Here is a 23175-nt window from a genome sequence, read left to right as displayed (position 1 = left end):
TTAATTAGTTACATGAGGAATTAATATCTTCTGCACTTTACAACTCTTCCTCATGGTCATTGACGAAAGATTCGATATCTTGCTTTGAAATCATCTCCCTGTAGAAACCGTGCAGAAAAGACAGCTCTGTTTATTGCCTCATCAACATCACTTGCACTTTGTGCAGTGTTAATGTCATTTATAATTTCTCATGTACAAAATTGAACGTGTGCCGGATCTTTTAAAAGCTTTTATAACACCTTGATCCAAAGGTTGTAACAAGGATGTTGAGTTTGGGAGAAGAAATACCACCTCCACAGGTGAGTGAGCTAATTTGAAAGCATCTACTGGATGAGATAATTTTTTGATTTTAGATAACGCTCCACTTCTTTAACGAAACACTCTTTATAAATACTTGAGAAGTCATACAAGCTTTTGAATTAGCTCGCCAATAGACAGGAAGAGTTTCTTTCTCCTTGGTTTTTAAAGCTCGTAGATTAGCTGCTCGATATATTAACAGTGGTTTTGTAATAAAGTCTCCGATTGCATTTGCACAAAATAAAAGTGTAACTCTATCCTTAGCTGATTTAAAACCAGGAGCTGTCTTTTCATTTTTTGAAATGTATGTTCTTGTTGACATTTGTTTCATCCGCATTAAATACTTGTTCAGGACAGTAACCTTTTTCTTCTATTAATTTTATTATTTCACCAGAAAATTTTGCAGCTTACTCATGATCAGCTGAAACTGATTCTCCACACAACTTAATGCTATAGAGATTAAAACGAGTTTTGAATCTTTCGAACCATTCCCTGCTTGCTTTAAATTTACAGTCACTTTCTGCACAATCCATATCACCCGAAAAATGTTGATACAATTCCTTGGCTTTATCCATTAATCTAGCCCTAGTTAATGGTATATTTCTGTGGCCTAGGTCTTCAGTCCGAAGATTTGTACGCTATTTCTGATTACATCTTCTTGTTTCTTTATAGATCTTCTTAAAGACCCGACCTAATTCGGTAGCTCTTTTCCCTTCCCGGAGCATATCAAGAATTTGAATCTTTTTTTCTAGAATCATAACTGACTTTGCACGTTTGGCAATTAAATTTATTTCCCTCGCAGGTCTTTTTGTAGCCATTTTGAGTACTGTTGTAGGATTAATTGCTTATAAATTTATGGTGTAGAAAAATCAGGAGAAATAGTAACCTGAATGAAATACAGAACACTAAAATAAGCACCTAACCTAACACAAATATTCATCATAAATGAGGGATTCCCAGAGAAACGTACGTGTGAAGCTGGTTGCTTGTACATTAAACCCTTCGTTGTATGTAGTTTGAACCTAAACCCTTCGTTTTAAATAAACATAAAAAAGGACGTACTTTTAGGTTTAGCAATCTTGACATACGTGCGGCTAAACCCGATACTTTCTAGTTCTAGGTCTAGTGTTAGTTCTAGTTTTACACTAGCAATATCACTAGAACTAACAAAAAACCTAGAACTAGAATCATTCGGGTTTAGCCGTCTTGAGAGACGTGCGGCTAAATCCGAATGTTTCTAATTCTCAGTCTAGTGTTAGTTCTAGTTTTGCACTAGCAATATCACTAGAATTAACACAAGACCTAAAACTAGAATCATTCGGGTTTAGCCATCTTGAGAGATGCGCGGCTAAATCCGAATGTTTCTAGTTCTCGGTCTAGTGTTGGTTCTAGTTTTACACTATCACTGTCACTAGAACTAACACAAGACCTAGAATTAGAACTAGAATCATTCGGGTTTAGCCGTCTTGAGAGACGTGCGGCTAAATCCGAATGCTTCTAGTTCTAGTGCAAGTTCTAGTTTTACACTAGCCATATCACTAGAATTAACACAAGACCTAGAACTAGAATCATTCGGGTTTAGTCGTCTTGAAAGACGTGCGGCTAAATCCGAATGTTTCTAGTTCTCGGTCTAGTGTTAGTTCTAGTTTTGCACTAGCAATATCACTAGAACCAACACAAGACCTAAAACTAGAATCATTCGGGTTTAGCCATCTTGAGAGGTGGCTAATCCGAATGTTTCTAGTTCTCGGTCTAGTATTGGTTCTAGTTTTACACTATCAGTGTCACTAGAACTAACACAAGACCTAGAACTAGAATCATTCGGGTTTAGCCGTCTTGAGAGACGTGCGGCTAAATCCGAATGTTTCTAGTTCTCGGTCTAGTGTTAGTTCTAGTTTTGCACTAGCAATATCACTAGAATTAACACAAGACCTAGAACTAGAATCATTCGGGTTTAGCCGTCTTGAGAGACGTGCGGCTAAATTCGAATGTTTCTAGTTCTAGTGTTAGTTCTAGTTTTACACTAGCACTATCACTAGAACTAACACAAAACCTAGAACTAGAATCATTCGGGTTTCATACGGGTCTGTTTAGCCGCACGTCTTTCAAGACGACTAAACCCGAATGATTCTAGTTCTAGGTCTTGTGTTAATTCTAGTGATATGGCTAGTGTAAAACTAGAACTAACACTAGACCTAAAACTAGAATCATTCGAGTTTAGCCATCTTGAGAGGTGGCTAATCCGAATGTTTCTAGTTCTCGGTCTAGTATTGGTTCTAGTTTTACACTATCACAATCACTAGAACTAACACAAGACCTAGAACTAGAATCATTCGGGTTTAGCCGTCTTGAGAGACGTGCGGCTAAATCCGAATGCTTCTAGTTCTAGTGCAAGTTCTAGTTTTACACTAGCCATATCACTAGAATTAACACAAGACCTAGAACTAGAATCATTCGGGTTTAGTCGTCTTGAAAGACGTGCGGCTAAATCCGAATGTTTCTAGTTCTCGGTCTAGTGTTAGTTCTAGTTTTGCACTAGCAATATCACTAGAACCAACACAAGACCTAAAACTAGAATCATTCGGGTTTAACCATCTTGAGAGGTGGCTAATCCGAATGTTTCTAGTTCTCGGTCTAGTATTGGTTCTAGTTTTACACTATCAGTGTCACTAGAACTAACACAAGACCTAGAACTAGAATCATTCGGGTTTAGCCGTCTTGAGAGACGTGCGGCTAAATCCGAATGTTTCTAGTTCTCGGTCTAGTGTTAGTTCTAGTTTTGCACTAGCAATATCACTAGAATTAACACAAGACCTAGAACTAGAATCATTCGGGTTTAGCCGTCTTGAGAGACGTGCGGCTAAATTCGAATGTTTCTAGTTCTAGTGTTAGTTCTAGTTTTACACTAGCACTATCACTAGAACTAACACAAAACCTAGAACTAGAATCATTCGGGTTTCATACGGGTCTGATTCCACTCATGCTAATCTGGATATCTCCAAAAATGGATAACCTTAATGTTTGGAGGGCCACGCAGTCGCATAAAATGTGTTCCGCTGATTCCTCCTCCTCACCGCATCCTCTGCAGATGTCGGTATCACTTATTCCCATGTTTAATAAGTGCTTCTGTAGATGCCAGTGTCCAGTGATTAGACCTATGAGCAAACGTAGGTTCTTCCTGGACAGCCTCATAAATAAATCTGTTCGTTTAGGATCAGGGTACATCAGAGCCTCCTTGGCTTGGCGACATCCTGGTGTCTTGTCCCAGTAGTTTAGAAACTTCTTACATGTTTCCTCTTTTTGAAGCTCTATTAAAGACCTTATTGTTGGGGCAATGAATGGTTCCGGCGATCCCGGAGGTTCGCCTGCAGCTTTCCTTGCCAGTTTGTCCACCATGTCATGAAGTTTATTTCCCGAATGACCCTTTGGCTAGCAGATCGTAATCTCATTACTAGCGGCTGTGTCACAAAGATTGTGATGGCAGTCCTCAAGCAACGAGGATGAACCGCGATACCGCTCGCAGCCGGATCATTGTTGCTATCACCACCTCCTCAACATGATAATTGAGAGGAGGAAAGCACACTACATTCTCCATTGCTGCTGTTGATGTGGTTATCATCGAGCCTTCGATATGCGGTCTCCAAGTCAGCGTTTTATCCAGGGTTAACCCCAGATACTTCACTACATTGGGAAAGCGCAAGGGAACTTTAGAACTTTTTCTAAGGGTACCCAGCCTTCTTTTCCTTGTGAAGAGGATAATCTCTGTTTTATTCGGGTTTACCGACAGAGAATAGTCTCGACACCAGCGTTCGATTATTCTCAGTCCAGCCAGCATTCGGTCACATAGGACGTTTTCGAACTTCCCATGAACCAAAACGGCTAGATAGTCTGCATAGGCGCAGACATTGAATTTTTCAGATGAGATTTGTCTTACAAGGCTGTCCAGGGTGAGATTCGTGGGCGGCCCTTTTTGAGAGCATATTTAGAATCCAGTCTGCTAGTGCGGGCTGGACTCCTTTGTCTCTAAGGGCTGTATTAGTCTAAAGATCTGTCGATAACTCCTATCTTGTAGGGCCGTTTCTGTTGATCTTCCCAGAGTGTATGTATGCTGGTTTGGGTGCAGGGGAAACCTTTCCAGTGTCGTTTCTCTTATATATCTTTCACATAGCCTTTCAAGCGCCTTCTCGACGAACGAGGAAAAACTGATTGGTGTATATGATTTTGGATCAGTGTAATCTCTCCTCCCAGGTATAGGGATGAAGACTACCTTTACTGCTCTCCAAGATAAGGGAACATAGCGGAATGCTAAGCAACTTTTGTATATTCTTGGTAGGTGTGGTAGTAATTCCGCCATACACTACTGTGGTAGCGCAGGTAGAATACCATGAGGACCGGCAAATTTAAATGGTGAGGACTGTATTGCCCAGCCAACAAAGTTTTACACTAACACTATCACTAGAACTAACACAAGACCTAGAACTAGAATCATTCGGCTTTAGCCGTCTTGGGAGACGTACTCATTAAATTATAATCACTAGATATATCTAATTGTAAGATTTTTTTCCCCTCTGCGGCGTCACCTCTATTAACAACAGGTTAATTCCTACTATATTTTTAGATTGGCAACAAAGCATAAGATACACAATCTGAGAAGATAATCAAAAAATGGAAAGATATTAGGAATATGTACAAAGTACCAATAAACTCAAAGGTCTGGATACCATTATTGTTTTGTAGTCTTTCACTTGGTCCAAAGGTTCAACCTCACTGCCGCGTCAAAAATTGAAATTACACTTCATCATCTGAAGCTCTGTGGAATTCTTTCGAATTCCTGCTTTGGAATTTTCTGGAAAAGTGCAAATTCAAGACAGCAATTTTAACATAATGGCTCTTGGTAGTTTGTCAGACTTATCATACTACTGTTATACTTGATGGGACACTACACGAATCAAACTGACCGGAAACACCATTATGGAGTAAAAACTCCAAAAATAGTTGTATGCAGAAAGTATTTTATTGTTGGCTAGGTATGACAAATTTATTGAACAAGAACATTAAGTTGTCGTCATCAAAGGTGCAAAATGATATTTCTTGTAGATGGTTCACACTGATCAAGAAATGTCACATGAAAAAATGAGATTAGTACGGACATCATTTTCCAGCACAGCTTTAAACAGTTTTACACTAGCACTATCACTAGAACTAATACAAAACCTAGAACTAGAATCATTCGGGTTTAGCCGTCTTGAAAGACGTTCGGCTAAATCCAAATGTTTCTAGTTCTCGGTCTAGTGTTGCTTCTAGTTTTACAACTAGCACTATCACTAGAACTAACACAAGACCTAGAACTAGAATCATTCGGATTTAGCCGTCTTGAGAGACGTGCGGCTAAATCCGAATGATTCTAGTTCAAGGTCTAGTGTTAGTTCCAGTTTTAATTGTTACTCTATTCTCTGGATAACAACTACAATTAGAGGTGACACTAGTGGCATAGTGACATTTTAAGCTGTTTCATTTTATATGGGACAGTGCAAGTACATAGTAGTTTAGTAACTATGGTTACTGCATTCATACATTGCGAGTTATATGAACTGGTATAATTTATTTATGTATAATAAAAAAAAACTTTGGTAATACGTTGCTGACTGCCAAAGTTGTTTTGTACGAAACGAAAAAAATTAAGCTTATCGCGTTAAATTCCGCGAACAAAAGTGGCATAGAAACGTATATGCCTTTTTGCTGTTCTACTTAAACTCGGTATCATATGTTTTAGCAAAGTTTTACGCCGACGTAGACATTCCGTTGTTGTCAGTCAACTGGTGGCGTCGTATGTAAACAACGACGACGTCTCGCACCGTTTCGTAATTTTCCCACGTAAACAAAAACGCGCGAGGCCATTTCGTAAATCGAGAACTAAATAGTACTTAACGAGTTTAAATGGACGCGCCCGCGCTGTAGGCCATTTAAAGTTTAAAGCTCTCTCTGTGTACATACACTCACCTAATTACGCAACCGATCAAATTAAATTAGATCCCAGGAGAGAGCAGTTATCAGTCACTCGAAAGATATCCCGTTTCAGGCAGATTCCCCCCCATCACCCATTAATACCGCAAATAAATATTGATACTGTACCAACACAGTTACATTACATATCTCGATGATTTTTTTTTGTTATTTCGTTTTTAATTATAAAGTCAACATGGGCGAGTTTATCTTGCGCAAAGTGCGCGAAAAATTCCACGGATTACCAATATCGATTAATATGAATTAGACTCAACTCACAATAACGCTCCTTCATCTTATTCCCTTCGGTATCTTCTCGTCGGTGTTTAAAGTTTATCGCCGCGTATCCCCGGCATCCGTTCTAGATAACATCTCGTCGAAATTGTACAGTGATTGACCGATAAATACTCCCTCTTAACCGCTTTCTTCTCAATAAAACCTTTGAAAGCTCTCCGAAGTTTAATCGTTTTGTAATTTTTACACTTCCTCCAACTTACATTTCCATTTTTTTCTTGACCTTATGAACCGGTTTTTAACCACCATCATCGGAGACACTAAAAAACACAAAAAAAAGTATTCTTATAATTAAGTTAATGAATGTAATTTAAATCATTGCTTCTAGATATTAACTACTTTGTTCTTGAATATTTTAAAGCAATTATATTGGAATGAAGCAAAAGAAATTTACTTTTAAACAATGTGTTAATAATTTAAAGAAAAACTTGAACTTGTAAATATAAAAAAGATATGAATAAAAACATGAATAGCGTTACGTTATGGTGATCATATGTTACGTTATGGTTCAGAACGCACCGAAAGATTGGGAAGGCATGGAAAAACCTTGAAAAGGGGAGTTCGTTTCTAAAACGATGACTTTACATAAAAGTAAATGCTTTTTATATACCTGGTGTATGCGAAACAGTGAAAATGAATAACTCAAGGAAAGTTTTAAAGGTCAACTTGTAATTATAAACATTATAATAAACCTAGAATCCCGAAACATAAATTTAAAACGAATTATTTAATGAAAAATATTCGAAAAGACGTTGAAAATAAAATCAAATAATAAATCGGGTGTCAAAAACATTAAAGTTGATACTCAAAAATCTTCAAGTCAATCAATTCATGATGGGAAAGATGTAAGAAAAGAAAAGCAGGATAATGTTGTGTGAATAATATTGAGGACTGCCTTATCACTATGTTGCATATTCTTATTGCACTAAAACTAGAACTAACACTAGACCTAGAACTAGAAAGTATCCGAATGTTTCTAGTTCTAGTGTTAGTTCTAGTTTTGCACTAGCAATATCATTAGAATTAACACAAGACCTAGAACTAGAATCATTCGGGTTTAGCCGTCTTGAAGACGTGCGGCTAAATCCGAATGTTTCTAGTTTTCGGTCTAGTGTTAGTTCTAGTTTTACACCAGCACTATCACTAGAACTAACAAAAAACCTAGAACTAGAATCATTCGGGTTTAGCCGTCTTGAGAGACTTGCAGCTAAATCCGAATGCTTCTAGTTCTAGTGCAAGTTCTAGTTTTACACTAGCAATATCACTAGAATTAACACAAGACCTAGAACTAGAATCATTCGGGTTTAGCCGTCTTGAGAGATGTGGCGCTAAATCCGAATGTTTCTAGTTCTAGGTCTAGTGTTAGTTCTTCTTTTACACTAGCAATATCACTAGAATTAACACAAGACCTAGAACTAGAATCATTCGGGTTTAGCCGTCTTGAGAGACGTGCGGCTAAATCCGAATGTTTCTAGTTCTAGGTCTAGTGTTAGTTCTAGTTTTACACCAGCACTATCACTAGAACTAACACAAGACCTAGAACTAGAATCATTCGGGTTTAGCCGTCTTGAGAGACGTGCGGCTAAATCCAAATGTTTCTAGTTCTAGGTCTAGTGTTAGTTCTAGTTTTTGCACTAGCAATATCACTAGAATTAACACAAGACCTAGAACTAGAATCATTCGGGTTTAGCCGTCTTGAGAGACGTGCGGCTAAATCCGAATGTTTCTAGTTCTCGGTCTAGTGGTAGTTCTAGTTTTGCACTAGCAATATCACTAGAATTAACACAAGACCTAGAACTAGAATCATTCGGGTTTAGCCGTCTTGAGAGACGTGCGGCTAAATCCGAATGTTTCTAGTTCTAGGTCTAGTGTTAGTTCTAGTTTTGCACTAGCAATATCACTAGAATTAACACAAGACCTAGAACTAGAATCATTCGGGTTTAGCCGTCTTGAGAGACGTGCGGCTAAATCCGAATGTTTCTAGTTCTCGGTCTAGTGGTAGTTCTAGTTTTGCACTAGCAATATCACTAGAATTAACACAAGACCTAGAACTAGAATCATTCGGGTATAGCCGTCTTGAGAGACGTGCGGCTAAATCCGAATGTTTCTAGTTCTAGGTCTAGTGTTAGTTCTAGTTTTGCACTAGCAATATCACTAGAATTAACACAAGACCTAGAACTAGAATCATTCGGGTTTTTCCGTCTTGAGAGACGTGCGGCTAAATCCGAATGTTTCTAGTTCTCGGTCTAGTGTTAGTTCTAGTTTTGCACTAGCAATATCACTAGAATTAACACAAGACCTAGAACTAGAATCATTCGGGTTGAGAAACGTACGGTAAATATCTATCAACTTTGAGTTTCTAAGGTTCATGGCCGAGCTTGTTATAAATGATGGTACGTGTCTTTACCATACGTGTCATAACGGCACAAGAGTAACCACTTTTCAGTCGATCTTAATCTAAGCGAGATCTTTCTCTCTATTCAGCATTTCTCATCCATTCCATATTTTCCACTTTTTTCTGTTTTCCGCTGAGTTATCCATGTTCTCGCTAGGTGTTTTCTAACATTGTCTTACCAACACAAAATGGGACGTCCTGGCGATGTGATCCACTCGTCGCAATTTTGCTTTCAATATTGTATGGCGCTTTCTTATCCATTCTTGATTTTTTATCATTTATTCGTCTGTTTAATATGACTCGTTACATATGGTTCCACATGGTTCCGTTGGGTATCTTGCACATAGATTTCTCGACGAGTGCTATGATGTGCTACGCTATATATCAAGATAAGCTTTCAATTTGTTGTTCTTTCTCTGTAATATGTGTTTTAGGCTGCCGAACCTTGTCTACGTGGCATAGGGATGTGGCGACCCCACCGCCCTGTAGGAAACCGCTGCAATTAACCACCCGAGTGTTGGCAGAAAAACTATAATTGTTTGGAATTGGAGAAAATGCCTATGTAACCATGGCGGAGGATTGAAGGGAAACCATCGTACGCTGTCGTTAGACTAATCACCTATATAGTGTATTTAATGATTCCCAACCCTCAAAAAATATACAACAACTCAAGAGTCTTGTTGGGGAGAGAGAAAGCTTGAAAAGATGGATCCAAGGCCACGCTGTGAAAGAAAAAGAAGAACTTTATCCACACCAATCTTATTCTCCGATGTTTTGTATAATCATAACCAAGATCGCGGATCGTTAATTACGATGTTGCAAGATATCAGGAACGATCTTGGAAGATATTAGGAATGATGTTGGATTTCACGGACACTGAAGAGCTAGCTGATAAGGTTGGATAATACCCAATCTAATAATAGTTGTTTTGGTCAAAACGTTCAGACATTGAAAGACATTAGATTTGATGTTGTGCGTCAACAACGATATTGATAGATGACTAGAAAGATGTTGAGGTTCAATGTAGACGTCATTGGGGATATCCGGATGTATGTTAAAAGATAAAAGGGATGATGTTAATAGATGATGCAAAAAGTGTTAAAGACAGCCTATATAGTATTGAAAGATGTCATGTTATTAACAGCCAGTAATTCATGCTGCATTTATAGTTCGTTTCGTCAATAAGTCTCCAACAAACGCTACCTTCCTATACCGTTGTAATGTAAATTACTTAGGCATTTGCCATCAATGTTTATGCCTTTTTGGGTCCAATCCAATTGTTTAAATGCACTCTCTAGGACTGTGATTAACAATTTGGGTTCAACAGTGTATTACTCACAATCAGTACTTTACTACTTCTAGTCTTTTCAGTACTTTGTTTGATATATCGATAATCGACTCTGCATTCTTGAAGTGCTTGCAAAACTGTCATCAACTCAACTTAAATTAAATTTTATAAATACCTCTAAATACCCATCTTGGGTAAATACCCCCGGGTAATTAACAATACTGTGTGTAACGATATCAAGAATTATGTTGATAGATAATGAGAGGCACTTAACGTATTAGAAGATATCATGGGATGTCATGAATGATATTGGAGAATGTTTAGGATGTTTTTGAATCATGCTCAAATAACATCATGCTTCTAACCTTTAAAATAATATTTATAAAACTTATAAATGTTAAAAGTGTTGTTTGTATGTTAAGCCACATCATATTGCAACTTCGACTGAGTATATCAATCATTTGGGGTCTGGACAAATTTATTTTTTGCTCGACGTGGTGTTTCAAATCAATCATTTCTACGGCTTGTTGATTGGTTTAAAAAATCGTTTTGTAAAATAAATTTATTAATTATGTAAAAAAAATTAGAATTATTTTTAAAAATAGAATAATGACTTAATATTAACATAAAAATTTCACAATTTTTGAAATTGCAGTAAATGGCTTAATTTGAATAGATAAATTCCTCGGAATTGGTTGTCGTAATTAAGATTAAAAAAAATGCGAATGCAGTAAAACTTTTTTTAAATAGAAGTGAATATTGAAAAAATTACGTAATATCAAAATCGCATTAAAACTTAAAAGTGGTGTTTTGTAATATATATAGTAATGTTTTTTTAATAACACCGTCATGGTCTTTATATTACGCATAGTTTCATTTAACAGTTTGTGATTGACGAAAAGAGGAATGAACATTCTGCTGCGTCCACAATGGAATTTCCAGCAAGCAACCTATTAATATTCAATTTCCTGGAAGACTACACCAGGTATTATGCCGGCAACAAGAATGGCTGCGTGAACACAATTTCCGTTTATGCATAACTGCCGGCGCCGTTACGCTCGCTACGTTTCGTGGTAGAGTTTTAAAATTTAAATGGCCCGCTCTAACCAGGCCTCCTTCTTTCGGTGTATCAAACACAAGGACAATCCGAAAACTGTCGAAATTAACTTTTACATCCGTTCTCGTTTAAACAAAAAAGTTGTGGAAAAGTTAATATTATTTTTAGGTTTTGCAAAAATCAACGTTGAGAGTCGTTGGGGTGTACGCATTCTCATTGAGGTACATACATGGTATATGATTGTACATATACAATCCATGCGCCGCGATGCGCATAACGTCCCCACTCCATCTTCGGGGACTTGGGTCCGATGGGTTTTCGAAAGTAACGAGGGATTTAAACGAGGCTCAGTTGCGCGCCGACATCGGCCCGACACGTGCATCCCAAAGAATTAACTTTTACATAGACAACGATCCCTTTGCCCATTTAAAAATAAACTAAACAGATAAACACTACTTGACGAGTTTTTGTTTTTGATTTGCGTTTTTCGGTTTCGGTTATTTTTTATTTGACGTATGATGGAACTAACATGCTGTGAGAACATCGACGAAACCAGGGCCTACAGGGATCGGACTCTATACGGCGACGGAAGGGTGCTCACGAACTTAGTTAAATCGGAGGAGCGCTACAGTTTCAACGTGGTCTGTGATGTTCGAGGTGAAGTTACCCCGGAGATGCGTCGAATCGTCATCGAATGGATGAAAGACGTAAGGAGACGTTTCGTATTTCGGTATATCGAGGAGCGAATCCCCACACGGTGCCCCCCGAAAAAAGTCATCGCCCCTTGTCCTTGAGTCGGCCTGAGCCAGCCATCTAACGTTTCCAGAAATCCTCCGATTTCCCGGCTACTCTTATGTGGGCGCCGTCGTTACCGCGATTCCACGTTCAACTCGCTACGTGGACATTTAATTTTTAAATAGCTCGCACCTGCCTGAACTAATTGGCTGCTTTTTTTTTTCAATCGTCCTCTCTTTCTCACTCGTTCGCTTTTTCTTTCCAAACTACCGGACATTTAAATCTCCCGTTTCAATAAGAACCTTTTCTTGTTACAGGTGACCGAGGAACAAAAGCGACAAGATGAAGTGTTCCTCTTAGCAGTTAATTATATGAACAGATACCTTTCGATGAGAACCGTGCGGAAGACCCAACTACAATTGTTGGGCACCGCTTGTATGTTCATCGCTTCAAAACTTCGAGAGGCGAACCCGATGAGTGCACAGTTACTTAGATCGTATACCGACAACAGTATTACCATAGAAGAATTATTGGTAAGTTCTTTAAATAACTTTTTTTCTTACATCATTCCATTTATACTAAATCATTACGATTATTATTCCGAATCGATATGGTTCACTTTTAGTGGGCGGACTTGTTAATCCTTGGAATATCCTTTAATAATACTTCAAAATTTAAATCCCTGAAAATTCATTAAGTAAACGTTTAAATTATTAAGAATTGTTTGGAAAATCTTACATGTTATTGGAATCCTTGGATATCTTAGAAAGCAGTCAGATATTCCGAGAGAGTCTAAAAGGTCATTGATAACAGTTAAAAACACCTCCATAAATATCCTAGAACTTAGTGGAAACCCGTAGAAATTATTGGAAATTCGTATAAATCGCTGCATATTGCGGATAATTATTAAAAATTCTTGAAAATCGTTACAAATTTTTGAACTTTGCTAAAAAAATCGTTTGATAGTAAATATCTTCTAGATTTATTTCCAAATGGTAAGGAATCCTTGTAAATTCTTCGAAATTATTATATATCCCTGAATTTCCATGGAAATGTCATTAAATGTCTTGACAATTATAATATTGTATAAATTCTTAATTCTGTTGTAAGTGATGAAAATAATCTATTTAAATATCTGTCAAAATTCTTGGAAAATCCTTTGGCATATCTTAGCAATCCCTAAAGATTCAAGAAAATTGTAACAAAGCCTTAAAAATAATGAGAATTATTACATAATCTTAAAATTCATTTAAAATTGTTCGTAATATCTGAATTACCATGTCATTTTCGGTGAATTCTTTGGAAATGTTTAAAAATTCTCTAAAAGTCCTTGGAATTTTCTAGAAATCATTGACACCTGTTTGGAGTGTTCCTAAATAATCTTATAACAGCTTTAAATTAACTCAAAATAATTGGACGCCTTGGAAATCTTTAAAAATTCTCTGGAAATCCTTAGCAATTCCGTAGATTCATAAAAACTCTTTGGAATACCATCGGAAACCCCAAATATTGTCATAACTCCATTAAATTATTGGAAATGCCAGAAATTTTTGTAAGTTTTTTAGTAATCGTTGTAAATCCTTGTATAACTTTGAAAATTCCATGAAATTTATTCGAAATAATTGGTTATCTTTGACAATCTGTATAAGTTTTCTGCAACTTCTTAAAGCTTTATGGAAATCCTTAGCAATTCCGTAGATCCATAAAAACAGAATACTATCAAAAACCCCAAATATTCTCATAACTCCATTAAATTATTGGAAATTCCAGAAATTTTTGTAAGTTCTTTAGTAATCGTTGTAAATCCTTGTATAACCTTGAAAATTCCATGAAATTTATTCGAAATAATTGGTTATCGGTGACAATCTGTAAATGTTTTCTGCAACTTCTTAAAGTTCTATGGAAATCCTTAGCAATTCCGTAGATCCATAAAAACTCTTTGGAATACCATCGAAAACCCCGAATATTCTCATAACTCCATTAAATTATTGAAAATTCCAGAAATTTTTGTAAGTTCTTTAGTAATCGTTGTAAATCCTTGTATAACTTTGAAAATTCCATGAAATTTATTCGAAATAATTGGTTATCGTTGACAATCTGTAAAAGTTTTCTGTAATTTCTTAAAGTTCTATGGAAATTCTTAGCAATTCCGTAGATCCATAAAAACTCTTTGGAATACCATCGAAAACCCCGAATATTCTCATAACTCCATTAAATTATTGAAAATTTCAGAAATTTTTGTAAGTTCTTTAGTAATCGTTGTAAATCCTTGTATAACTTTGAAAATTCCATGAAATTTATTCGAAATAATTGGTTATCGTTGACAATCTGTAAAAGTTTTCTGCAAATTCTTAAAGCTCTATGGAAATCCTTAGCAATTCCGTAGATCCATAAAAACTCTTTGGAATACCATCGAAAACCCTAAATATTCTCATAACTCCATTAAATTATTGAAAATTCCAGAAATTTTTGTAAATTCTTTAGTAATCGTTGTAAAACCTTGTATAACTTTGAAAATTCCATGAAATTTATTCGAAATAATTGGTTATCTTTGACAATCTGTAAAAGTTTTCTGCAAATTCTTAAAGCTCTATGGAAATCCTTAGCAATTCCGTAGATCCACAAAAACTCTTTGGAATACCATCGAAAACCCTAAATATTCTCATAACCCCATTAAATTATTGGAAATTACAGAAATTTTTGTAAATTATTTAGTAGTCGTTGTAAATTCTTGTATAACTTTGAAAATTCCATGAAATTTATTCGAAATAATTGGTTATCGTTGACAATCTGTAAAAGTTTTCTGCAACGTCTTAAAGCTCTATGGAAATCCTTAGCAATTCCATAGATCCATAAAAACTCTTTGGAATACCATCGAAAAGCCCAAATATTCTCATAACTCCATTAAATTATTGGAAATTCCACAAATTTTTGTAAGTTCTTTAGTAATCGTTGTAAATCTTTGTATAACTTTGAAAATTCCATATAATTTATTCGAAATAATTGGTTATCGTTGACAATCTGTAAGTTTTCTGCAAATTTTTAAAGTTCTTTGGAATTCCTTAAATATTTTATGGAAATCTTTAGCAATTGTCTAGAAATCCTTGTAAACTTTTTGGAAGACCATGAAAATCCTTAAATACTTCTATAACTCCTTTAATTTGTTCAAAATAATAAGTTCTTTGGATATCGCACAAATTAATTGTACATATTTGAAAATTTCCGAACGTTCATGTAAATCTCTTGCTGTTTATTCAAAATTCCTAAGTAATTAAACTAAAACTAGAACTAATAGTAGCACTATCACTAGAACTAACACTAGACCTAGAAACTTTCGGGTTAAGCCGTGCTTCTTTTGAAAAATTGTTGACGTTTCTGATGCTATGTTACAATCTTCTTCAGAAATAAGTTCGAAATGTTTCTGAAGTTAATTAACACCGGCCGTGAAAGCCATCGTACTTAAATCCCTAAGTAATTTTGTAACTTTAGATATCCTTGAAAAATCTTTGGCAATTTTCTATAAATCCTTGCAAATTTTCTGGAAACTTTTAGTAATTTTCTAAAAATCTTTGAAACCTTTTTGAATTACATGAAATCTTGGAAAGTTTTGGAAATTTCCTCGAAATTCTCTCGGAATTAGTGGAACTTCAAAAATATTGTTAGAAAATCTTAGAAAATCCTCTAGAAATAACTGGACATTTTTATTAATTCCAAAATATTGTTTGAAAACCTTTGCAATCTATTGGAAATTTTGAAAATCTAAGAAATCACTGAAAATTCTTAGAAATTTCAGAATGTTATTAGAAATCTCTGAAAATATTCAGAAATCTTTAAAAATTTATTTAAAATCCAAGGTTGGTTTTGAAAATCTCCAAAAAATTATTATAATAATTGTTGAAAATGCATAGAAATTGGTGGAATTTCTTAGAAATTCCAGAATATTATTAGAAATCATTGGAACAATTTGGAAAGTGCCTTAATAACCTTGAAACACTCTTGAAATCCTTGTAAATCTTAATACTCTAGAAATATCTAGAAATTCCAGGATATTCCTGGTAATTCATAGAAACACATATTCATCACATACTTCAGAAATGTATTTGGTCATTTTATCTTTGGAACGAGGAACTCCTACCTTGTTGGTTTAGTTTCCTCTTTTGGATAGTAATTCAGAACTTGTTTAAAATTGAGTTATCAAGCTTTTCAGAAATAGTCTTCTCACCATTTCGATACTATCCTTTTCTGTAAATTATTTGACAATTAATTCCTGCATAACGAAAGAAATATGTTTCTATTTCTTAATATAAATTTTCTATATTTTCTACCAACCAAAAAAATCATGTATTTGTTATTGGTTCACGCATTTTAGAAATGGTTTAACTTTACTATGAGCAATAAGATGATTTGGCCTCTCTTTGTATGATTAATTTTGTTTTCGAAACGTAGACAGATTAACGAATAATATCGACACTAACTGCGATACATTGCAAAGTATTTTCAAAGCTTAATTCTTCATATTTTGTTATTTGGTGGAGTTGAATCCCATTTATTTATTTCTGGATTTTTAACTTGGTCCAGTTTGCGTATATTTCTAATCAGATTTTTGGGTTTTATCATTTTTTAAAATTCTGTCATGGTTTTAAACAAATTATCATAAAACCAAAAAGTTACCACTTCACGTTTTATTCGGTTTAGTTTTTATTAATATCCTTGATAAAGCGTTCTTATCTGCGTGTTTCGTAAAACACGAATTTTTTTCATGATTTCGCTCCATTCCGCGAATTAGATTTCTCATCCGTTGTTTTTGTATCATACTGACTCAAATACTTCAAGTTTTAAATGAATTACAAACAGCTGTTTTTTTTTTTATGAATATACAAAAACTTTCCATTTTTAAATAGTTAGATAGTGTCCCCTCGCGTGGGAATTTGGTAAAAAGACCCCTTAAATCGCATATCTTGCATACTAAAGGGAAAACAACTCCGTCAATTTGGGTGGATTAGTTATATTTCCTGTCTTCATTTATTTAACCGGTTAGAAATTCTGATTTGAAATTAAATTATGATGATTTATTCTAATGCAAGAAGACAAATCGTCGTTTGGTTAAAATCATCTTGTTTAAAAATCATCTGGTTTAAACTTTATGGAGAGTAATCCTTAACTCGCATGGAATTCGAAATGAAACATCATTCATAAATTTGCATGAATGACTGCAACTAAGTAGGGGATTTACATGTATTAGTCGGAATCGCAAAGAGACATTTGACTGGTGATTGGGTGGGGGGAAATTCTAGTAATTAAACGGACACTTTCGGCTCGGGATTGATAAGGCAGTGTGGGAAAAGAGACTGGTGACCCTGAGGACGGCGCGATCGACGTCTTTCTGGTCCTTTTGTGCAACCGACGGAGAGGCCAAGAGGGGCCCGCTATCGTGGCAGGTCTCTTTCCGGGAATTCTTCCAAACCCCCGTCCCCTTAAAATCCCAAGGAACAACTCAGGTACTCTTGGTGGGAGGCGAAGAGAAATCGCCTCGACAAGTCTTCTCCTCCTCTTTCTTCTTCTTCTTTGCCTTTCGGCGTTCGTTCAATTTTTGGTGAGATTTCTTTTCCTCCTCTTACTTTTTATCTTTCTCTTTTCATCTTTGTCTTTTCATCTTCTTCTACTCATCATGATTTTTTTTTTATTTCACTTTAATGTTGTTCAGACTGAACGTTAGCGCCGTAACAGCTGATTTCAGAAAACAATGCGGAGAGGGACTTGGGGGGGCACACGAACGCTATCTTCGTACATAGGTCACTGTGTTGATCAGCTGTACGGTTATCTTGTCTTCGCGAAAACATAAACACGTTCATTCAAAATTCCATGGCGGATACGGGTTCATATCGCGGCGACGCATCCGGTCGACGTTGACTTCAACATATTATGTATTAAACTTTTTTTCTTTCGGAATTAAATCAACACCAACGTTTTATTATTGGAATATTTCAACGGAAATATGCGATATCTAATCGATGCTTGGCTTAACGAGAAATTTTTTGATTGTAAAATTGTTCTAGATTTTAAAATTAACGTTGATTTGATGTTCCGTATAAGTCGTTGGGTGATTTTATGATTTATTTTATATGGCGAAACGAGTCTTCTAAAATAAGCTATTATCTTCTTTAGCGTGTTCAGAAGAAGATAATGAGTAAAATAAGCGTGAGTTGCTAAAGAGACGATCGTTGCACATAGTTAGGGGGCGGTTACTCGGTTGAAGCATTGAACGAACGACTGAACCAACCGTTTTATTTCGCTAATTTGATTTGTACAATCGTCTGGGTCTGCCGATGGCCGCCGCTGTAGCGACAGGTATTTTCTTGTTGCCGACCGCTGTTGCTAATGGACATTCCGTTCTCTGTTCGTCTCTCCCTCGCGAACGAACGAAGCACTTCTTGCTTCTTATATACGACTGCGTTTCTCATTCGCTTCTTCATCTCTTGTTTCAGATGTGGGAGGAACTGATACTTAGCCAGCTCAAGTGGGAAATAGCCGTCGTGACGCCGCTCGACTTCCTCCAGCATATTATGCAGCGCGTCCCGACGGAAAGCATCGGCATCCGGGAATCGATGGTTGATGACCACGCTAAAACATTAATAGCTTATTGCATGTATGGTAAGTTTGACGGAAAGATTTAATTAAAATAAAATAAATGGGTCACCAAAATCGTTAATAAGCAAAAAATTATCTCGACCTGCACGCATTCTTTTTTACAAAAACCAGATAGCCGAGTTTAATCCTGATTAGTTGAATGTCAAAATCTATTTATAAATGGGGCCGTTTCTAAGGATGTAACTCTTAATTAAAAGCGTTTCGAAATAAGTTTAACTCGAATTTGTAAGACCAAATTATTTTTGAACTTCCGGTCGTAAAGACATCTTCGATGGGATTTTTCGGCGTGGGCGTCCCGATGAGAAAGAGAAAAGAGGAGACGAGACCCGAGGCGGGATCGGCGCCGGCGAGGAGCAGCAAAAGCAGCAACATTGAAGGGCCAGGCAAATAAACAACGCGCACCGTGAGAATCGAGAGTGCGTCCCGCCGCCTCAGCGCCTACTATGCAGATTCCAGACGGATCGCATGGCCAAAGCGAATAACGTCCGCAAATATTCGCCAAATTATCTGCTTGATCATAAGATCGTATCGGCAATTAAGAAATATATACGCCATATGGAAAACGGGGTTGAGATTTTTTTGAAAGCCATAACCTGCAACTCGGTGGGGCGCAGGATTAAGATCGAAAGTCAGTCTCCTCTTCTCTGCAATGCGGTCAAACGTGCTCCCATTTTATTTAAATCGTTTCGCAGAAAAACCGGCCTCTCCGACCGGAATCTCAGTTTCTGAGATCTTCTTTCATATCTAAAAGACCCAAATCTCATCATTATGTTTCTACTTGAAACATTTCGCCACAACTTCATTCTAAGCCTCAATTTAACCATTAATTTTTTTGCCAAAGTAACGATTAAAATTTATTTCTAGAACCAACGTTTTGGAATTGCCCGCCTAGTTTAACAGCAGCAGCTTGTCTTATTTCCGCTTTGCACGGCGTTCAATGGACGGAGAAAAGCGGAAAGACATTGGGATTTCTATGCGATGTAGTCAACAAATTACTAGGAATCGATGCGGTGAGTACGAGAGAAAATTTAATCGCAAAAACATGTTTATAGCTTCCTATATAATTGATCGAAACGTTAACTGCCTAGTAATTTCTGAAACAACCTTGAAATATTTTTTCTTTCTCCTAAATCATTATCAATACAAATCTTATTTATTTTTTAGGATTGCCTTTTAGTGTGGTACAAACGCGTCGAGGAAATGTTAGAACGTGCAATGAATCAATCAGGAGAAAGTGGAAAAAACTATGATGAATTCGATAAACGTGCGGAAAATGTGACACCAACAGTGGGTAAATTGGGGTGCGTTGAAACGGCGACAACCCCAACAGACGTTCACGACGTCCATTTGGATTATGAAGGTTATATGTGACTTTTTGTCTGGTCATAATTTTGCCTATGGGGCGGAAGAAAGTGATGTGTACATTGTTGTTGTACAAATTGGCGGGGAGTACGAATCCGAAGTTGATGACGTGCACTTAGCAAACGGGGGAAGGCAATAAGTTACGCTTTAAGTAATATTGAAGAATTAAAAAGAAAAATGTGGACCGAAGTGTTTTTTTTTAAATAATTTAAGACGTGCAAATGCTTTGTTGTGTAGTATTTTTTGTGTGGGTTTAATTCGTCGCGAGCACTCCATTTTTTTTTAATTATATTTTAAATTAAGTTGTACATAATAAAAAAAACGCAAAAATTGTAAATAGATATATAAATATTATATATAAACACACGTTATAGATTATATAGTCGCGGTTCGATATTTTTCCTCGAAGGAAGACGATTCGTGTTAGTCAAGTCTTTTGTTCCTAAGAAAAATAAGTAGGTCTTGTGTAGGTTTTATTAATTTCATTTTCTACACAAAAATCGCAAAGACTGTGTCGCATTTGACTGAATACTACAATTACTAGTGTCTTCCATAAAACGAAAATTTAAGGAAGTTTATTAAAAATATTAAAAAAAAATAAAATAAAATAGATCCCTATTTGGAATATTTAGTTGATACTTTCCTATTGTGATTTGTATATATTTAGTTAATTATAAATTTTTATAAAATGTATATGTACGTATATCACCAAAATATTTTTCACTAAATACTATTACTGCAATCTGAACAATTTCCAAATTGCAGAAACCCTTATATTTGTTAATGCATATATTGTTATATCCAGATGTTGTTGTAACCGACGCCTTTTTTTATATTTGTGTATATTGTATATTTTACTTGTTTACTGAACTGTACGCACTGCCATCTCACTGTTGATTATTTTCATGACAATAACAGGATCATACATAATTATTACCATTACCTCATCAAACAGTTTTAATTTTTTTTGTTTACACTCACATTTTTTTGTACATTTTCATTTGCAATAACTAAACCATTGTTCAATAATTACCAATTTTCCCGCACCCCTTTTATTATTATTATTATTATTTTTGACCTCACACCGTTATTTTTTTTTACACTGCCAAATAGTGCGTTTAGTTCTTGCCAATGTTAAATGTCCTAACTAAGCAATGCAATAGCTCAAGTTTCAATCTTTATCATAAGGTGTAATACACTTTATTATACATACTTTTTTGTGTATTACAAAATAAATCATTTTGAAACTATATTTTTTCTTTTAATTAATATCTTATTGATTACTACCTTTCAATACTAGATTATATTGTAACCCAGGTCTTTCCTAAAGATTTAAGAAAAAAATCTTTAACAGCAAAGTGAGCAAAAGAAATAGATGTAAAATGAGATATAAGGAGCATAACTGCCATAAAGAAATATAAAATTTCTGCTATCGCGAAAACTTAGAGCTTAGATCTCATATCTGTCATAATAAAGGAGTGTGTTTTCAAATATTTATATTTTAATATTTCTTGGTCCATTATTATTATTATTTCTGCAGGGCTAAGGGGAGCAGACCCTCACGCCAGCGCGACCTATAAGATCTATTGTAACTTAATCTCTCCAAAGGTTTAGGGCATATACAGGTGTCCAACCTAAGTTGCCTCGGTCCATAGCCGAATTATGATTGAGTTTTTCAAAAAATGTTTCAATTAAAAGTTGAATCGAATCATATTGTACACATTTTAAAATTAGTTTCAGTAATGGCGGACTTCCGCTTCTACCGGAAATGGATATCAACCTTGTTATTTTAAATGGAACACCTGTATATTATTGCATTTTTGGATTCTTTGTGAAATTTTAATGGTACTTTGTTAAGGATAGTTTAGGTCTAACTGGTATCGTTTTTTAATTATATGACGATTTTCGAAAAAAATGACATTTGCAGCGTCTTATAAATTTGGCAATAAATTATGCATTTATATTACGGAGTTCTTAAGTAGGAATCTGTAATTTTCGAACTTTTTAATCATGTATAACTTAATTTTTTTAAATGGAACAATATACCAGTTTTTGCATAACTGGATGTAAAATTTCAATTTTATACAGGTATCCTGGTGTCTACCTTCAACGGTTTTGGAGATATTCCCGATTTTTCAGTTTTTAACGTTATTTCGCAATGCCGGCCACCTTCACCTCGCATTTTACCAGGCTTGGGACTGGCAGAAATATTACTGGCATGTTCCTAAACCAAGAAGAAGATGTAATATAATACAATATGTAATTTAGGTACAAGTTAAGACAAGATATCCTCCTCAATCTAACCATCATCATTGTGCTAACATAAACACCATCTGACAGTGTATGTCCTAGCCATTTGTAGGTTAAGAACACCTTTGAGCCCTCTCAACTATAGATTTCCTGTTTGAAATGGCTTTTTTGTAGTCCACAACCGGGTTGGGGTTCAATAAAGGGCGTTTTTGCTGCCTCTTTGGCCAGCTTTTACACTCCTTGATCAGTGCAGAGTTACATGTGTAGGCCTAAATTGCCTTTAGGGTGTCCCAACTGAAAATGGGAATAATTCAAGAATAGCATTGTGGCCTAAAAATCGATAATTTTTTTTTAATCGATAGGAAATGACTCAAAAAAGGCGTTAATAATAAAAGAAAGTGCGGAAAAATGTAGAACTTACCGAAAAATCACTTTAAAGTTTCGATGTGACGTTACATTTTGTGAGGTTATAAGCAATTTTAACCAATAAATATGCCAGTAGGGCTATTCCACCGATTTGAATATTTTTGGTCTTATTTCAAAGAGCAGTTTATGTTCTATAAGTTTTCATCCACGATTCGGCATAATACGTTCAAACTCTAGCGATTTTGATGTGCTACTTGCCGCGTCCAATGTGGGTTTTTCTCAAACCTAAAAAACAAAATTTTAATGCTAAATAAATGCAATTATGTAATAAATATCTTACAAACAGGATTTTAAGCTGTTATTTATAAGAAAATAATATATAAATTAAGTTAATTCTTTGTAATTCAAATTATTAAAGAAACATAACTTCAAAAAATTTGACGTTAAATACAATTTAAACAAAAGAATGAAGCGTAGGAA

General features: G+C 35.6%; 1 protein-coding gene and 1 long non-coding RNA gene across 3 annotated transcripts in view; one reads left to right on the top strand and one right to left on the bottom strand.

Annotated features, from left to right (window-relative positions):
* Window positions 1–22974, bottom strand: part of LOC139432200 (uncharacterized) — a 36453-nt gene extending 13479 nt beyond the window's left edge. For both annotated transcript variants that reach the window (XR_011642070.1, XR_011642071.1), the window contains exons 1-2: window positions 22751–22974; window positions 6580–6854 (exon numbers count right to left, since the gene is read on the bottom strand). This is a non-coding gene — a long non-coding RNA (uncharacterized lncRNA). The remainder of the gene's footprint in view (window positions 1–6579; window positions 6855–22750) is intronic.
* LOC111415202 (G1/S-specific cyclin-D2-like) lies at window positions 11666–20246 on the top strand. Its single transcript, XM_023046757.2, has 5 exons — window positions 11666–12041; window positions 12387–12602; window positions 18555–18720; window positions 19582–19727; window positions 19882–20246. Exons 1-5 carry the CDS (start codon window positions 11850–11852, stop codon window positions 20086–20088), a joined length of 927 nt encoding a protein of 308 aa, XP_022902525.1. The 5' UTR covers window positions 11666–11849; the 3' UTR covers window positions 20089–20246.
* Window positions 22975–23175: the final 201 nt, after the last annotated feature.

Source organism: Onthophagus taurus, chromosome 11 (genome assembly GCF_036711975.1).
Source record: "Onthophagus taurus isolate NC chromosome 11, IU_Otau_3.0, whole genome shotgun sequence".
Taxonomy (NCBI): domain Eukaryota; kingdom Metazoa; phylum Arthropoda; class Insecta; order Coleoptera; family Scarabaeidae; genus Onthophagus; species Onthophagus taurus.
The sequence above is the reverse complement of the archived record's forward strand: the minus strand, read 5'-3'. Positions and strand labels throughout refer to the sequence as shown.